Here is an 18428-nt window from a genome sequence, read left to right as displayed (position 1 = left end):
CGAGGAAAGTTTCGCTCCTCCATCGACCTATAGTGCACCGCTGCTAGAAAAGGAGTAAGTCCCGCAAACTCTATGTGGAACCGTATTGGTATCTAGTCATGTCAAGTCGCCTTTCCTCTCTTGGGCGATTTCAGCTGATCTGTATCCCGTGGCCACTAATTTCAATATCTGTCATTTTGTGCCAAAGGTTTCGTTTTCTCCCAGTTTGATTCAGTATCCTTTCATCAGCTATTTGATTCACCCAATCTTCATTATTATTCTGTATCACTCATTTCAAAGGTTTCTGTTCCCTTCTGGGCTGACTCTTTATCATCCACGTTTCACTTCACATTTCAGACAAATATTTCACTTCACATTTCAGACAAATACTTTCGGAGAAGTTTTTCTAATACTTAAAATAAATTCCATGTTTAAAATTTCTCGCTTTCAGAAACACTTATCCTGCAGTTGCACTCTGAAATTTCTACCCTCTTTAATTCGGCCATTGTCAGTTTTTTACTGTCCAAAATGCCCACATTTTACAGTACACCGTCATTATGGACAATGACATCAAACTCGTGTCAGACGAGCTCACGAAGAAAAAAGATTAATGAACGTATGTGAGAAAATGTAAGATATCTACGCTTAAGACCGTTTTATTCTGTGGAAACCCTGCCAACAACCTTGATGCGAATTAATCTCGTTTTATTATTTAGGTTTTATTCATGGCTACCAGTCCTAGTGGACCAGTTATCTGTATGTGATCTGAAAGGGGGCATTTGATTATTCTACTGTAGAAAATAGAGCCTAAATCATGGCTTAGTTCATTACACTCCCAGCTCACCAAATAGATTATATTCTGCCCCCTCGTGCAAACATCACTAAAACATTGTACGCCTGCTGCACAGTTTTCCATGTCTGAATTACGACTGTTTGCAGCTACGGATTCACCTATTGTACGCATGTTACACAATTCCAGTTGAAGGGAATTATAACTATCATTGACAGTAATGTCTAACTTTTGTCCACTAGTGAGCACTATCATATAGTATAACCAACTAACCCCTCTAATAAGTATGTGACTGTACTAAAATAGGGCATAATAAATTCTGAAAGACACTCTTTAGTTGCAAATTTCGTTATTAATAATATTAACCACAGGAAGTTGCTATGTACAGCCACCTGTGTGATAGAGGTAAAAGTAAATGTACCTTCTCAGTGCTGTTCATTGGAGCGCGTTGTTTCTCCGATTGTGAACGAGACTAAGCCATTTTGTGGAGAGAACGTCAAGAAGTATACAAGCATGTTATAATGCACAAGGTGCAGCAACACAATTTTGAGTGTTAGTAACAGCTGTTGTCACCCCATATCTACAAGGAATGTACTTTCGAACCGACTGCTTTCATTTTGGTTCCTGTTTTATTTTTATTTAATTCTAAGGTTATTTTTCAGTTTAATGAGACCTAGTCTTTCAGTCCCTTCTCGTCTTGAACGTAGGCCCTCACATGCTCGGAAGTATGCAGGGGGTTGAACATAATTTTGGTGCATCGTTGGTGATTTTTGTTTTATGGGTTTTAAGTCGTGATTGAAAGCATATTCCTATACGCAACGTTTCTCCTCCCAAAGCTGCAGACATCATCAGACGTTATCAAGACTCAGATAGCAGTCTGGAGATTTAAACAAGTTCAGCAAGCGGAGAGGTTGATATGTATCCATGCAATGGACGGGTCGTCACTTCATCAGACTGCTAACTAAGGTTGCAGCGAGAATTGCACCGACATTGCGGCATTCCGCTGACGACCGACAACGGCTGAGGATTGTCAGTCTTTCCAAATCAGAGCGCCAGTAGTTGCGTCATCTCGTTGCAACCTATCTCAACGTCTGAAAGCACAGACTTCAGACGACGGTCAGCGTAATTTAGATCTGTTTTCTTCGGTCGAACCGGGAAGATTACCAAATTCAAAACGTGGGTTGTGAGACTTGCTTAGTTTTAGGTCAAGGAAGAAGGAGTTTATGGCACGCAGAGAAACAGAAAGATAATAACTATTGTCTATGGTCGGAAATGCTACTTTGTTGGGAACCGCAAGTTTCGAACAACTTCAAAATTTAGTAATAAGTAATTGAATGATACCTTCTATTATATTATGCGTCTGGAACGTAGACAAAACCTATAACGGAAATTTTAGGCCTCGATTACAATCTGAGAAAAAAAAAATTGAGTTCGAGTGAGAAAGGGGGCGTTGTTAATTTTGATGCTTAAAGCTATTGTAGTTAAGTTGTTTTTGTGGATTGTGTTATTTGAGAATTAGCTGTCTACCTTTAATTATTATTATTATTATTATTATTATTATTATTATTATTATTATTGGTTTTTGTGCCAGTTGAGTGGTGACTCTGTTACATGAGATTGTTTGCAAATATGGTGCATGTGTCTCCATTTTCCAGTGCGTTAGGTGTCCAGAAAAATTTATTCTAAAATTTATATTTGTCTTTAACATAGGTGTTGAATTTTGTCATTGAAAGTTAACTGAATTTATTTCAAGTTGTGCATAGTGATTGTAATTTTGGTTTTCAATGTCACCATGAATCATCTCGAATATGCAATACAACGCTCCTCTTTTCATCTCATACACATATTAGCAAGCCGGCCGCTGTGGCCGAACGGTTCTAGGCGCTTCAGTCCGGAACCGCGCTGCTGCTGCGGTCGTAGGTTCGAATCGTGCCTCGGACATGGATGTGTGTGATGTCCTTAGGTTAGTTATGTTTAAGTAGTTCTAAGTCTAGGCGACTGATGACCTCAGATGTTAGTCCCATAGTCCTTAGAGCCATTTGAACCATATGAACATATTAGCAAAATTTATCTACTTATTTTCTTAACTGAGAAAAGAGCATATAGTATTTGCCACGTCATTTTGGAGACAGGTAGACGTCATTCACATGCATTCGGCGATGTTTCAGTAGCAAAATTCAAAGTGCCCAGTCGTCACGAAGCACAGAGGCGTCGCGGTATACATGCCGCACAAGGAGGCTAGAATAGATTTCAGTTATCGTGTGACTTCTAGCGATCATTGTCGACACCTCTGTGACGGCAGCCGAAAGGCACATGAACAAAATTCGCAGCTTAACGAGGACGCGAGTAGACGGTATACTGACCGCAGGGCGCGCCGGCGTGCAGCACGTGCAGGGCGGGGTCCCGGCGCAGGCAGGCGTCCCTGCGCAGGTGGCACAGCGTCTGGTAGGAGCGGCCGTCGGAGCCGCAAACGGGCGCCGCGGCGGCGGGGCAGGCGGGCGGGCAGAGGCAGCGCGCCTCGCCGGACGACGGCGACACCAGGCAGCGCGGCCAGCCGCCGGCGCCGGCGCCGGGGCCCGCGGCCGGGCAAGCGGCCGCCGCGCACGGGTTCACGCCTGCGCACACACACCGCTGCACTCGCCACACTCACTCTCAGCTCTGCCTAGAGCGGTCCAAGTTGCCCAACACAATAACACATTATCTGGTCACAAGCATCCCCGTACCCCTGTTTGGTGCGGAGTTGACCACTAGGTGTCACGATAGCTTGATCCGCCAGTATAAAAGAAGGTCAGTAGAAAGGCAGTAACATCCCACATCTCCTCACAGTCCAAGCCGAGGCTCCGGCTCCGGCTCCTCAAACTCCTCTCTGGTCGAACATGGGGATTAGACCCTTCCACTATCCTACATACCTATAAGTCCCTCATCCGCCCCATCCTGTGTTATGCCCACCACACTTGGATCTTCGCTGCACCCCCCCCCCCCCCTCACAACTACAAATCCCTCCAAATTCTCGATTCTCGAGCGCCATGCACTCTAACTCGCTTGTCGCATCCGTCTCCCGTCCCCCGTGCGGAACCTTTATGATCTGAATCCCTTCCCCCATCTCCTCCTCTTCCTTGAATGAATATGAATCCTATACGTCTCCAGTAAACTGGATCTCCCCCAATACTTTGGCTTCCCCCATCCTCTCCCACCCTAGCCCGGTGCTGCGCCTGTACCACGGTGTGCCATCTGGCAATTCAGAGGTGGGCTGCTAGATTTGTTACTGGTTGGTTTGATCAACACGCGAGTGTTGCGGAAATGCTTCGGGAACTCGGGTGGGAGTCTCTAGAGGAAGGGAGGCGTTCTTTTCGTGAATCGCTATTGAGGAAATTTAGAGAACCAGCATTTGAGACTGATTGCAGTACAATTTTACTGCCGCCAACTTACATTTTGCAGGAAGACCACAAAGATAAGATAACAGAGATTAGGGATCGTACAGAGGCATATAGGCATTCATTTTTCCCTCGTTCTGTTTGGGAGTGGAACAGGGAGAGAAGATGCTAGTTGTGGTACGAAATACCCTCCGCCACGCACCGTATGGTGGGTTGCGGAGTATGTATGTAGATGTAGATGTAGTCTCCATCTCCACACACTCCATACCCTCACCCAAGGTGGCTTCCGCCAACTCCCCCTCCCAGTTGATGTCCTCATGCCTTCCATCTACCCCTCCTACCAGATCTAATCCCTCCTTCTTCCCCCCCACCCCCTCGCCCCTCCTGGCTTCCCCCTACCGCCTCTCCCCCCTCCCTTTCCTTCCCCCCCCCCCTCCTACCCTTCACCCAGTGGTAGGTCCCATTCGGTACAGTGATTTTTATCATTTTCGTTGTGGTGTCAATGTTTCTCCAGTGCCGTGTGCAGTGCTACGTTCCACCAGCACCAACAGTGTCGCCAGCACCATTCATTTGTGTTCCCACTGCAGTGTTTCTTTGTTTACGTGTCGACTCACAGTGCTCATTCTCTGCATGTGTATGTGGCTCTCGTCTATGTTGTTTTTAAATCAACCATTTACACTCATCTATTTTTGTTCTTGTTTATTCACCATTATTATTATTATACCATACTATGTTATGTGTTCTATTCTCATTTGACTATGTTTTTCTGTAGCTCTCTTGGCTGAAGAGCGGCGTATTGTGCCACTGCCAGCCCACCCCATTTTGGGGAGTGAAATAACAATAAAGAAAAAAAAGGCAATTACAGCAGATTCGATCGTTCAGATAAGCTCAGTGACTTCTAACGAGTCCTAATTTTCTTTCAACCTATTGTTCAACTGTTGAGCTTGTTTAACTAGTGCCTGTGAGCAACTATAGCTTCTTGCTACTGACAAAGTAGCACAGATAACAACTGCAAGTTTGGTCTGAACATCCTTGGATAATTTCAAAATTTCATTTGAATAACAAATCCATCAGGGACAGTTCAACCCTCTTAAAGCTGGCCAAGTCGACTATTTGTGATGTGATCGTGAACTGGAAACACAAAGGCACAACCACATCTGAACCATGAACAGGTAGGCCTCATGTGCTGATGGACAGGCACCATCGAGCATTACAGAAGATGGATGAAATCAGCAGAAGAAATCCAAACTACTACCAGCACAACGTGCCTAGCGAGTTAAAAAGAATGGGTTGTAATGATTGAGTAGCTCCTCGTAAGTCACAGATTTCTGTAGTCAAATCTAAGCGAAGCTTGAGGTGGTTGAAAGAGTAACACCATTGGACAAATGACTGGAAACGAGCGATTTGGGCTGATGAATCACACTACACCCTGTGTCAATCCGACAGAAGGTTTCGGGTTTTTCGAATGTCTGGAGAACGTTACCTGCTACCACGTGAAGTCCCAACAGTGAAGTATGAAGGTACTGCCGCTACAGCGTGGCGGTGTATTTCCTGGTTAGAATGTGGTCCCCTTGTAGCAATTTAAAAAAGGTTAATGTGGAAGGATATGAACTGATTTTACAGTACTGTCTCCTGCATTAATTATGCGAAAAGTTACAACAATTCGGAGACAGTTATTATCTGTATCAGCATGAAAACGCACCCTCTCGTAAAGTCGTATCTGCGAGGCAATGGTGTATGGACAATAACATTCCTGGAATGGACTGGCCTGTCTGGAGTCCCGACCTGTACACAATGGGCCATCTTTGGGATGAGTTAGAACGTCCACTTTGTTCCAGACGTCAGCGTTCAGCATCAACATCTTCTCTTGTTTGAGCTCTAGAGAAAGAATGAGCTGGCATTCCTCTACAGACATTCAGACACCTCAGTTAAAGTGTCAAAGCAGAGTCCACACTTATAACGACAAAGGTTTGACACACCCCATATCAATGCCCACTAGTAGGTGTCCTGATTGTTTTGATCAGATAGTGTATATACAAGAATGAAGAACAAAGCTGAAGACTTCTTGGATGTCTATCTGTTTGGCTGAGCGATCGATAAAGGCAAGAGTTACGTCTGCCAATGTGGGCTGGAATTCCTAATAACGAAAAGATTCCATAAGAAAATATGGATAACATGTACAAGATATGAAAAGGATTTCAAATGCCGCTACCAGTCACAAAATGGCGTGGCACAACAAGTGAATGATGGTTTTACAAAAAAATTTCATGTGAACAGAAGACCAACACACAAAGTGACATCACCTCTTACTAGGTTATCCTTCTCTCTCTGCACAGGATGGTCACAGCAGTCATATAAAGAAGCTTTAATATCTGTATAAACATGTGTCAAACGTTTTTGAAATGCCTTTATAGCATGATGATGAGGTATCACCTCGGAACATGTCGCTAAATAAATAATTTAGTTGTCAACAAATTTTGTGACTGATAGCGGTATTTGAAATCCTTCTTATATTTTTGAAACAGTCACGGTCGATTAAGAGACAATATTAATTCAAATTATTTAATATGTACAGTAACCTAAAGGGAACTATTACAATCGAAGACCAAGACAAAAATTTTGAGATTAAAATGGGCGTAAGGTATCGACTCACTCTGTCTACCTGTACATCTAAGAAGGCAGTGAAGGAACTAAAATAAACGTTTCGCAGTGGATCAATGATACGATTCGTTGATGACAATGCTATCCTCAGTAAAAAATTGGAAACAATTACAAGATCTATTGGGTGGAATTAACTGTATACTCGGTACAGAATATAGACAGAGTAAAACATACAAAGACGAAAGTACTGAGGGATAAAGTAATGAGATTAAGAAGAAACTGAGGATCACGTAGCAAATAAAATTACGGAATTATAATAACCTCGAAGGGAGATGGCACATAGCGGATGAAGTACGTAGGACATAAGAAGGAGGCTATAGGCACAGGGAACACTTCTCCCAAAGATAAGTCTACTAATATCAAACATCGATCTTAATTTTGTACAATTATCTCGGCGATTCTGCATCCGAAGCCCAGCAGTGTGGTGAAGTGCAATGTGGACTATCGGTACATAGGGAAAGAAATGATTTCAAACGTTTCTGATGTGCTGAAAATAAAGCGCACTGTTCCTATAATAAATTGTGAGATCCTCCGTAGAAGTGGGATGAAAAAGAATGTGTGGGAAACACGAACTAGAAGAAGGGACAGGATAACATGGCATGTGTTAAGCACCAGGAAATAACTTTCGTAGTGATACAAGAAGCCGTATGCTGCTAAAAACCGTAGGGGAAGATTGAGGTTAAAGCATATAGAATAAATAATTGAGGCTCACAGTGTTTGCGCTCCTTCGAGACGGAGAAAGAGTCGAGAACAGAAAATAATGGCGGGTCATATCATACCAGTCAAAATACTTATGAAAACAAAAAACAGTAATGCAAAGTGGAGGGTGCTATAAGATTCTGTCCATCGTCCATTTCATTTATCGCAGGCGTATGTACGAAGGCGAACACAAACGAGAATTTCTTTCCTGTGGGCGAGAGACGAGTTCCCTTGTTGGGTGCCTCTACTGCACATTGTTGTGGTCCAGTCGACCAACCATCATCTCTTATGAAAGCATCAGTCACGTCGCAGTAATAGTATTTATTTTCGTAATCTCTACTCCATGTGTTCAGAGATTTTGCAGTTATAAACATTAAAGCATTAAACAATAACATGGTGACACCAGTTTCTGTTTTCTTGTATGGTAATGAGGTGCAGAAATTGCCGCGCTGCTTCCACAGTCGTGCTTGGAGAAAGCGTTCAGGTTTGTGTTTCCTCGCCCACAGCGAAGAAAGCATAGCTAATAACTACTGTGAAATGGTTTTTTTCTGACATGAAAGTGAGATCACCTTTAATTTGCTCCTCCAGGCCCCTCAGTTAACCGGTATTACGTACTGCAAGTGTTAAAGCGTTTGCGTGAGGTACGGCCGAAGGAAACGTTCTGCTCTGTGACTATCGAAACATTGTGCCCTCCATCAAGACAACGTTTCCAGTCACATAGTACTGAGTGTCGGACAGCTTTAGCTGGAAACAAAAAATTACTGTTTCGCAGCCATCCTGTTCACCGGATGATACCATGGCAATTACTCCTGTTCCCAGTACGGACACGACACCTTTCCTGGACACAAAAGAGGTGAAACAAAAATCGCAGGAGGCATTATGAAGCACAACTGAGATAACTTAAAGAACTGTTTCGTTCAGTTGTTGGAACACTGGGACAAATTCATTAGAGCCAATGGTCGCTGTGCTGAAGGTGATACAATTTTGTAATTGTTCTGTGGAATACAAATTGTGTAACTGAAGAATTTTAATTACTCGTGGATCCCACTTAATGTTTTTCATAACCCGTTTGTGACATTCAAACAATACTTTTGATAAGTATTCGTACGTGAAAGAGGAAGCGCATGTTTCTGTGCGGTCAATGTTCCTAAAGTCTTTAATTAATGAGATCATGAAGTAAGTATTGTTTGTTGCATGTAACTACTTGCTTTCTTTGAACTACTCTTTCAAATAGAAGAATAGTGTATTGAGCTTGTTAAAGTTTTTACTAAAACCTTTCGTAACCTAGAAACCAGACATGTGTAACTACATTTGCCAAATTGCCGCCAAAATTCAGATTCTGCTCTCCTGCCACATGCTGACAGATCAAGCAGGTGAAATCGAGCTGTAGCGGTAGTGGTGGTGTTCAAAATTAATACATTTCTGACTTTTTTGTGGATAGCTCCACTGCATTCTCAAACAAGCGTTATGGTGGTATAAGATACCTTTAAGAGGTCTCCATTAGCCTTACAGGGCACATCATTCCTCTTAAAAGACATCTTTGCCGGCCTGAGTGGCCGAGCGGTTCTAGGCGCTACAGTCTGGAACCGCGCGACCGCTCCTGTCGCAGGTTCGAATCCTGCCTCGGGCATGGATGTGTGTTATGTCCTTAGGTTAGTTAGGTTTAAGTAGTTCTAAGTTCTAGAGGACTGATGACCTCAGATGTTAAGTCCCATAGCGCTCAGAGCCATTTGAACCTTTTTTTGAAAAGACATCTTTACATCAATAACTTGGCAGACAATTTTAAGAACGCCAGTCATCAAGCACGTTACATTTTACTCCGTGACATGCTACAGGTGTTCAAGACTTATGCAAGGCAACTGGAGCGTAGAATGGTAATGAAACTTTCAATTGGCTCAAAAATGGTTCAAATGGCTCTGAGCACTATGGGACTTAACTTCTGAGGTCATCAGTCCCCTAGAACTTAGAACTACTTAAACCTAACTAACCTAGTGACATCACACACATCCATGCCCGAGGCAGGATTCGAACCTGCGACGGTAGCGGTCACGCGGTTCCAGACTGAAGCGCCTAGAACCGCACGGCCACACCGGCCGGCCTGAAACTTTCAATTACACGGTTTATCAGCAAGTTATGCATTGAGGCGAGTTACGTACATGCATACGATTTATAAGCTGATTTTTTTTATTTATAGTCGCCAACCTAATGAAATAAGTTCTACCTACAGACCCAATTACGAATCTCTCAGCGGTCAAGCTATCTGAGTCACCAAGGGCCACTGGGCTGATTGCTTAAAGATGAATACTGTATTTGTTATTCTAGCTTCCCGTCTATTGTAGAGTGGTATAGTTGTTTCTGGGGAACTTACCTGCGAGTACCCTCTATTGTTGAGTGGTGTAATTGGTTCTTGGAAGCCTTACCGATGTGGCAGCTACCCTTGTTGAGTGGTTCTATTTATGGGGCGACTTTCTGGTAGGACAGCTACTTTTGTAGTTTGGTATTGTGTCTGAGGAGCCTTACCAGTGTGGCAGTTACCCTTGTAGAATGGTGCTGCTGTTAGTGGAGAGGCATACCTGTGTCAGGTTTCCCTCGTAGAGCGCTGCTCTTTGTGGAGAGCCTTACCAGTATGGCAGCTATCCTTGTTGCTGTTTACGAGGAGACTTACTGGTGTAGCAGCTACCCTTGTAGAGTGGTGTTTCTGTTACTTGGTGGCCTTACCAGTGTGGCAGCTACTCTTACGGGGTGTTGTTGTTTGTGGCGGTCCTTACCGGTGTGGAAGTTATTCTTGTAGAAAGGGGTTCTGTTTGGCGAGACTTACTACTGTGCCAGTTGTGAAGAGCTTTGTCAGAATGCCAGCTACATTTGTATGATGTTTCGGGGTAGCGTTTACCGAGCGAGGTGGCGCAGTGGTTAGCACACTGGACTCGCATTCGGGAGGACGACGGTTCAATCCCGCGTCCGGCCATCCTGATTTAGGTTTTCCGTGATTTACCTAGATCACTTTAGGCAAATGCCGGGATGGTTCCTTCGAATGGGCACGGCCGATTTCCTTCCCCATCCTTCCCTAATCCGAGCCTGTGCTCCGTCTCTAATGACCCCGTTGTCGACGGGACGTTAAACACTAATCTCCTCCTCCTCCTCGGGGTAGCGTTACCATTGTGACAGTTACCCTCATAGAATAATGTTGACTGGGGGGAACCTTGCTGGTGTGCCAGCTACCCTTATATAGTGGTGGTGCGGAGGCGTATCGGTGTGGCAATTACACTTGTCGAATGGTGCAGCTGTTAGTGGAGACATACACCGGTGGCAGCTACTCTTGTAGAGTGCTGGTGTATGTGAGGAGCCTTGTCAGTGTAGCAGCTACATTTCTAGTGTTCTTGCTTGTGGAATGACTTGCCAGTGTAGCAGCTCTCTCTGTAAAGCGATGTTGATGTTTGTGGGGAGCAGTACTAATGTGTCAGCTACCACTGTGGAGTGAAGTTCGTGAAGAGCCTTACTGAAGGTGCAACCTCTGTTGTACAGTTCGTTAGTTGCTTCGTGGAAGCCTTACCAGTAGGGCAACTACCCATGGTAGTGTTGTTGTTTGTGAGAAATCTTACCAGTGCAGCAGTTATCCTTGCAGAGTGGTCTTGGTGTTTGTGGGAAGTAATACTGGTTTGCAACTATCATTATAGAGTGTTGTTATTTGTGGGGAGCCTCAGCAGTGTAATAGCTATTCTTGCCGAGTGGTTTTCTGTCTGGTTAGTATTACTGGTGTGGCAGCTAGTCGAGTGACATTGTTTGAGGGGAGCCTTGCCAATGTGACATCCATTCTTACATAGTGATGTTGTTAGTGGGGACTCTTACCAGCATGGCAGCTACCCTTGTAGAATTATGTTGTTTTTTGGGAGCCTTGCTGGTGTGGCAGCTGCAGTTACAGTGTGATGTTGTGTGTGGGGAGCTTTCCCAGTATGACAGTTATCTTTGTAGAACAGGGTTGTAGTGAGCTTTACTGGTGCAGCAGCTACCCATGTAGAGTGGTGCTGTTTGTAGGGCAGCTACCAATGTAGAGTGATGCTGTTGTCAGTGTCGGGACTTACCGGTGTGGCAGCCGCCCCTGTAGAGGATGGTGAGGGTGAGCCCCTGGCGGCAGGCGGCGACCCGCAGGTGGCAGTCGCTGGCGTGGGAGCGGCCGTCGGAGCCGCAGACGGGCTGAGGCGGCCCCCGGCAGCCGCCGCCGCACGAGCACTGCGCCTGCCGCCGCGGCCCGGACACCGACACCCGGCACACCGCGCCCTCCTCGCTGCACCGCACGTCCCGGCACGGCTCTGCCGAACACAACGTCTGTCACAAACACGCTCGCGTCAAGTTGTACTTCGGTGCACAGCTGGCCGAAAATCACGTGTTCTCAGTCATCACCCGTTACGATTCATTCGTCAAAACCTTGTTCCGCGGGAGGCGTACCAGAGATAAATCCCTGCAGTCGCGCTATGCTCTGTGTCCTCGGTGGCTCAGATGGATGAGGGTTTAGCTACCCTCTGTAACAAAAAAACTGAGTGAAAGAATCAACGATCAACCTGAACAGGCGTCAAAGGACGTCCGCCGCGAACAAATTCAACGAACAATCTAGAACAAAAAATGAGATAAAAAAAAATGGATAGAGCGTCTGCCATGTAAGCAGGAGATCCCGGGTTCGAGTCCCGGTCGGGGCACACATTTTCATCTGTCCCCGTGGACATATGTCAACGCCTGTAACCAGCTAAGGGTGTTCATTTCATTGTAAAACCTTGTTAATTATACAAAGTCTTCGCAGGATCTACACACTGCCGCATCAGACTTTACTATTTGGCAGTAGTCAGACTAACTGTCGATCTCGTTACTAGAGATGTTAGTTAGGCGTTCATGGACCCACACGCCACTGTGTGAGCAATCCCCACATCCACTGAATGGCGCGTGGCTTAATACTGACGTCACAAACTTCTGACAGATAACCTGGTTGGTCAATACCCGAAAACTTCCAGCAGTGCCGATTGGCAACTCTTGTTCGTCCGGTACAGCCAGTCGTCAGCACCTGTATCCTTCTGCAAATTGCTTTATTTTGCTGGAAGATTCCATTCACAAAGGTTATAAGGCAGTTATTATTAACGGGTGAGCATGAGTATTGCCCATATCCATTAATGTCCGTAGATAATGTCACTAAACCGCTCCACACACATGAACTATGCTCGCACAGCAGGGAAGAGAGTGAATCTGTTTGCTTTCAGGAAGTGGAAGATAGTACGGAGCACAGAGTGGGATCCCCTCCCCCCCTCCCTCCCCCGACAGTTCTCCCCCACCGGTCAAGCGCGCGAGCTGCCTGAATGTGCGTGCGGCTAGAGATTTCACAACAACACGTTCAAAAAATTCGTAATAATTAACATACTGCAAATTGTAACTTGAATTGTTACATTTTTATAAGAACAATAGATCATGAGTTTGAACATGATTGATGTAATAGTTACCGTGAAGGTCGATTTCGTAATTTTTATAGGCTCAAGATATGACGATACAAAAAGGTACAAGACATGCAACTGAACTGCTGAGAATTATAGGAGAGAGATACCTTAAAAGAGGAAGCGAAGTTTATGCTGTTTTCACTGACTTGGGGAAAGCCTTTGATAGATTACATTGGAATAAATTAATGGACATTCTAAGGAACAATGGCGTCGACTCGAGGAATAGAAGGCTGATAAAAAACCTATACCTACAGCAGAAAATACGAGTTCAGATTAGGAATAAGATGTCAGAGGAAAGCACAATTGAAAGGGGAGTAAGGCAAGGCTGCTGTCTCTCCCAGTATTTTAACGTATATTTGGAGCATATTATTCAAAAAGATTTGAAACAAAATAGGGGAGTGCGGGTTAGTGGTAGGACGATAGAATGTATTCCACTTGCGGATAATATCGTGTTATTCGCAGAAGAGCGAAAGAAGTATGACTCGAATCTCAAAATAATTAATAACACCTGTGAGGGATTCTGAAAGAGAATTAATGAGAAAAGGGTAGCAAGTATGGTGATAAGTACAAGAAAAGTAAAAACAACTACAAAGTTAGGACAGGAAGATATAGAACAAGTTAGTGCTTTTAAATATCTGGGAAGCATTATTATGGGCGACATGAGATGTGATAAAGAGGTGTGAACACGTATGGAAATTGCCAAGAAGGCATTTAATAAGAGGAGGCTTCTATGTGGGTGCATGGACAGGGACCTGCAGAAGGGCTGCCAAATTGCTTCATACGTAGTTGAGACATAGACACTGAAGAAAGAGGAAGAAAGAAGAATAGAAGCATCTGAGATGCGGATTTGCAGGAAGATGGAAGGGGTAAAACGGATAAAGTGAGTAATGAGGAGGTGTTCGGAAGAGAAGGGAAAGAGAGAGAAATTTCAAAGGTAATCAGGAAGAGGAAACACAACTGACTTGAACGGTGGATGAGAAGGGATTGTTTACTGATGGATGCTATGGAAGGAACGGTGAATGGAAGAGGAGGAGGAAGAAGAAGAAGAAGAAGAAGAAGGGGAGAAGAAGAAGAAGAGGACCCAGAGGATACCAGATGGAGGATAGTGTAAGGATAGAAAACAACTATGAGAAAACGAAGATGGTAGCAAGTGACAGGACTGCATGGAGAGCTACGGGGGGAAGACCTGCCCTAGGGCAGAACACTGATGAAGATGATGATGATGAAGATATTAAAGAATCAAACTTGATATTTTTATCGTAGATTTATTTTATCATAAAATCATCACCTTGAAGCCCATGTCTCGCTACTTTTGTTTTTCTTCTAATTTTTCCCGAAAATGTAAAATTTTATTCGGAATCAGCGAAAATGTTGTAGATTATGTACTCCATATAGATTTTCTAGCAAGCTGAAATTTCAGCACGGGAGGATACGAAATGAAACTTTACAGATTTAGAGAGTATGTGACGATTTTTCAGTGACAACAAAATCGTGTCTGATTTACAAAGAACTTCGCAGTATGAGTCCACTTATCAGTACGATTTTGCACCCCCTCTAGTCCGAATGTATCCACTGATCCGGTTCGGCAAAGTGTCGTAAAAGTATCCTTTTCTGAGGTAAGCTGACCCACGACTGTCTGGTCGAGAGCTCAAATATTACGTTGCCTATTGGGGAGAGAGACAGAGTAGTGTAAGTGAGAAAGAATCAGTAAAGATTTTGATTATTTCCGTATCTTCACTTCTCTGTGTTCTAGGACGAACTTCGTAGCAAAATGTGTGCACTCAAAGTGATAACGCAGCACAGATATTTTGTTCAAGTTTATTTTCTTAATTTGATAACTACAGCTAGAGCTAATGATATGAACTCTCTCTACACTACAGAAACGTTTAATTCCTTGCACCCTGTTCACACTTGTAATACAGCTAGATTCCTTCTTTTCTTTAGGTATATTACACGTTACTTCAGGGCAGTCTGTGCTTCTGGAGAGCTCACCAAGGTGAGTAACTTCATCATTACCGGAACAACGGGCGACGACGAGGCACCGCAAAAACTTGTGAAATTCTTCCCTAAGTTTGTGTACTTCCGGGAATACATTTGTCTAGGTAACATACTTAAGAGGTTAACTCTGCAAGATCACAGGTTAATGTAAATGTGAGGTAAGTCAAATTCAAATGAGAATTTATGGTATATTAATAACTGGTGTGTCCGCCAGAATGTTGAATGCAAGCATGAAATCGTACATGCATGGCGTTTTACAGGGGCCCGATGTCAGTTTGTGGGATGCATTTCCATGCCTGTTGCATTCGGTCGGTCAGTAAGGGACCGTTACTGTTATTTGTCGATAACGCTAGAGTTGCCGTCCGATGACGTCCCATACGAGCTCGACTGGAGAAAGATCTGATGATTGAGCAGGCCAAGGCAATATTCCGACACTCTGCAGAACATGTTGTGTTACAACAGCCCTGGAATCCTGTTCATGAATGACAACATAGGTCGACTCACAAGAATGACGTACAAATTTGCAGTCAGGGTGCATGGCATAGCCTCGAGAGTATTCCTGCTGTCATACGAAATCGCACGCCAGACCATAACTACAGGTGTAGGTTCAGTGCTTCTAGCACGCAGAAAGGTTCGTTACAGACTCTCAGCTGGCCTCCTCCTAAACAACACACAGCCGCTATTGGCACCGAAGTAGTATCAGCTTTCATTAGAAAATACAACAGGCCTCCATACCGTCCTTCTATGAAGTCTCGCCTGGTTCCATTGAAGTCGCAAAAGGCGGTGGTTCTTGATCGGTAGAATGTACGCTACGGGGCTTCTGGCTAGTAGCTGTTCATCGAAATAATAAATTTGCAATAGTTTGATGTGTCACTGTGGTGCCAACTGTTGCTCATATTACTGCTGCAGATGCAGTACGATGCGTCATAGCCATACGCCGAACACGATGGTCTTCTCTCTCGGTAGTGCCAAGTGAATATATGGAGCCCGGTCTTCTTGCGACCATACATGCTCCTGACTACCGCAGCCAGAATTCATGTACAGCGGCTACATTCCTGCCAAGTGTTTCTGCAGAATCGCAGAAGGAACATCCAGCTTCTTGTAGCCCTATAACACGAGGTCATTCGATGTCACTGAGGTCTTTGTCGCCTTAAACTCAACACGTCCAGTCTTGAAGGCAAGTAACGCTCACGACCGTTACAGCGTATATTTAAAGCAAACCTGATTTCCATCCTCACAGTGGCGCTACTAGTATCACTCTTATGCGACTGGAGCGAAACCGGAATAGACATCAACTTTCAGACGTAGAAAAATGTCTACCAACTTTCGTTTATGCCGCACAACTTCTTCTTGCTGTTGCGATTTTTCTCCTTTCAGTACATTTATGCAGTAAAGTAATTCATTATATATTATTGCATCTTCTGCAAAAAGTCTGAAGTTACCATCAATATTGTCCGCAATGTCATTAACATACAACATAAACAACAAGTGTCCCAGCTTACTTCCCTAGGGCACCCCCCAAGAAGTTTCGAGATCTGACGATGGCTCTCCATGGAAGATAACATGCTGCGTCCTTCCTACAGCCGGCCGCGGTGGTCTAGTGGTTCTAGGCGCTCAGTCCGGAGCCGCGCGACTGCTACGGTCGCAGGTTCGAATCCTGCCTCGCGCATGGATGTCCTTAGGTTAGTTAGGTTTAAGTAGTTCTAAGTTCTAGGGGACTGATGACCATAGATGTTAAGTCCCATAGTGCGCAGAGCCATTTGAACCTTCCTACAAAAAATCCTCAATCCAGTCACAGGTTGCGCTTGATACTCCATATGATCGTACTTTTAATAATAATCGTAGGTATTCTACTGAGTCAAATGCTTTCCGGAAATCTTGATTCAAACCTTTCAGAAAATTGTGAGGAAATTGTGAGCTGACTTTAGCATGAACGATATTGCGAAATTGGTGATGGTTGGCATGGAGGAGGTCGTTTTGTTTGAGATATCTCACAACGTTTGAGCTAAAAATAGGTTCTAAGATTCTGCAACAAATCGACGCCAGGACTATTGGTCGGTAGTTTTGTGAATCAGACCTACTAACATTCTTGTAAACGGCTTTGACCTGTGCTCTCTTCCAACTACTGGGCCCGATTTTTTGTTCCAGGGATCTACGGAAGATGATAGGGACTAAGCAGCAAATTCAGTATAGAATCTGATAGTGGTTCTATTGGGCCTTGGAGCTTTGTTCAATTTTAGTGATTTCCGCTGTTTCTGAACATCACTCATTTTTTCAGTGGTGCGAGGAGTAAATTGGAGCAATTTTTTGGGCTTTCCTTTACAAAGAAACATTTCGAAGCGGAGTTAAGCATTTCAGCATTTGCTTTGCTACCCTCCACTTCAGTTCCTGTCTCACCCGCGAGTGGCTGGACCGTAACTTCGGTGAGTTATACGGTCACATACATAGCTTTGTGTCTGGAATAGTTTGTGAAACTAACATTTGTTGGCGCAATATTTCACGAAGGCAATGGTGGGTTGCAGCAGTGATGGGCATCGGCGTGCAACACGTGTTGGAGATTGCCAGCGTGTTTAAAACAACGCACTGCAGGGAGTAGTTGACCACTGCTGGGACCAGCTGGGAGCATTGGTGAGCAGCACGTCTCATTTCAAAGGGGCTCATCCAGGCAGCGCTGCGGGTCGTGCAGTAAGTACAGCAACACTGAGCAGTGATGATGTCAGTCATAGCAATGGTGTAAGAAATGAAGAAGTCACCTAGTGATACAGGTCTGTAGCAACTGGAGGAGCCCGTAACAACTTTAACATACATGCTAAAGTTCAATTAGCGTGCTGAATCGTTGTATGTTGATCCATTGAATTTGGACTACTGGTAACTTAAAAAACGACTTGGATAGTTCAATCAGTAATGTAAAAAACGACTTAGACAACAGGGTTGGGAAATGTCCACACCACCTGTATATCCGTTCAGAAATGGTACCTATTTGACCGACAGGCTGGCACATAAAACAGAATTCCAGTTGTTACTAATTGCCACAGAAAACTACTCTGTACTGAATAATAAAGGAAGGAAGATTATAGCTCATCTTGTCGACAACAAGGTGATTAGAGACCGAGTATGAGCTCGGATTACGGAAGGATGGGGAAGAAAATCAGCCGTGCTCTTTCAAAGTAATCATCCCGGCATTTTTCTGTCGACGCAAGAGCGATGGGACACGGCCTCTCCGAATTAGCGGTGAAGTGTGCATTTTCGCGTACGAACATTTAGCGAGTGTACCGTGAATATCAGGAATCCGGTAAAACATACAATCTCCGACATCGCTTCGACCAGAAAAAGGTCCTGCAAGAACGGACCAAACAACGACTGAAGAGAATTGATCAACGTGACAGAAATGTAACCCTTCCGAAAATTGCTGCAAATTTCAGTGCTGGGCCATCAACAAGTGTCAGCGTGCGA

The 18428-nt window shown here is 44.3% G+C and overlaps 1 protein-coding gene across 1 annotated transcript in view; it reads right to left on the bottom strand.

Annotated features, from left to right (window-relative positions):
- The window catches only part of LOC126456279 (agrin-like), a 172310-nt gene that overhangs the window by 86489 nt on the left and 67393 nt on the right, over nt 1-18428 (bottom strand). The window contains exons 4-5 of the mRNA XM_050092030.1: nt 11696-11810; nt 3133-3384 (exon numbers count right to left, since the gene is read on the bottom strand). Of these exons, the coding sequence (XP_049947987.1) occupies nt 3133-3384; nt 11696-11810 (367 nt within the window). The remainder of the gene's footprint in view (nt 1-3132; nt 3385-11695; nt 11811-18428) is intronic.

This window comes from Schistocerca serialis, chromosome 2 (assembly GCF_023864345.2).
Source record: "Schistocerca serialis cubense isolate TAMUIC-IGC-003099 chromosome 2, iqSchSeri2.2, whole genome shotgun sequence".
NCBI classification, from domain to species: Eukaryota; Metazoa; Arthropoda; class Insecta; order Orthoptera; family Acrididae; genus Schistocerca; species Schistocerca serialis.
The sequence above is the reverse complement of the archived record's forward strand: the minus strand, read 5'-3'. Positions and strand labels throughout refer to the sequence as shown.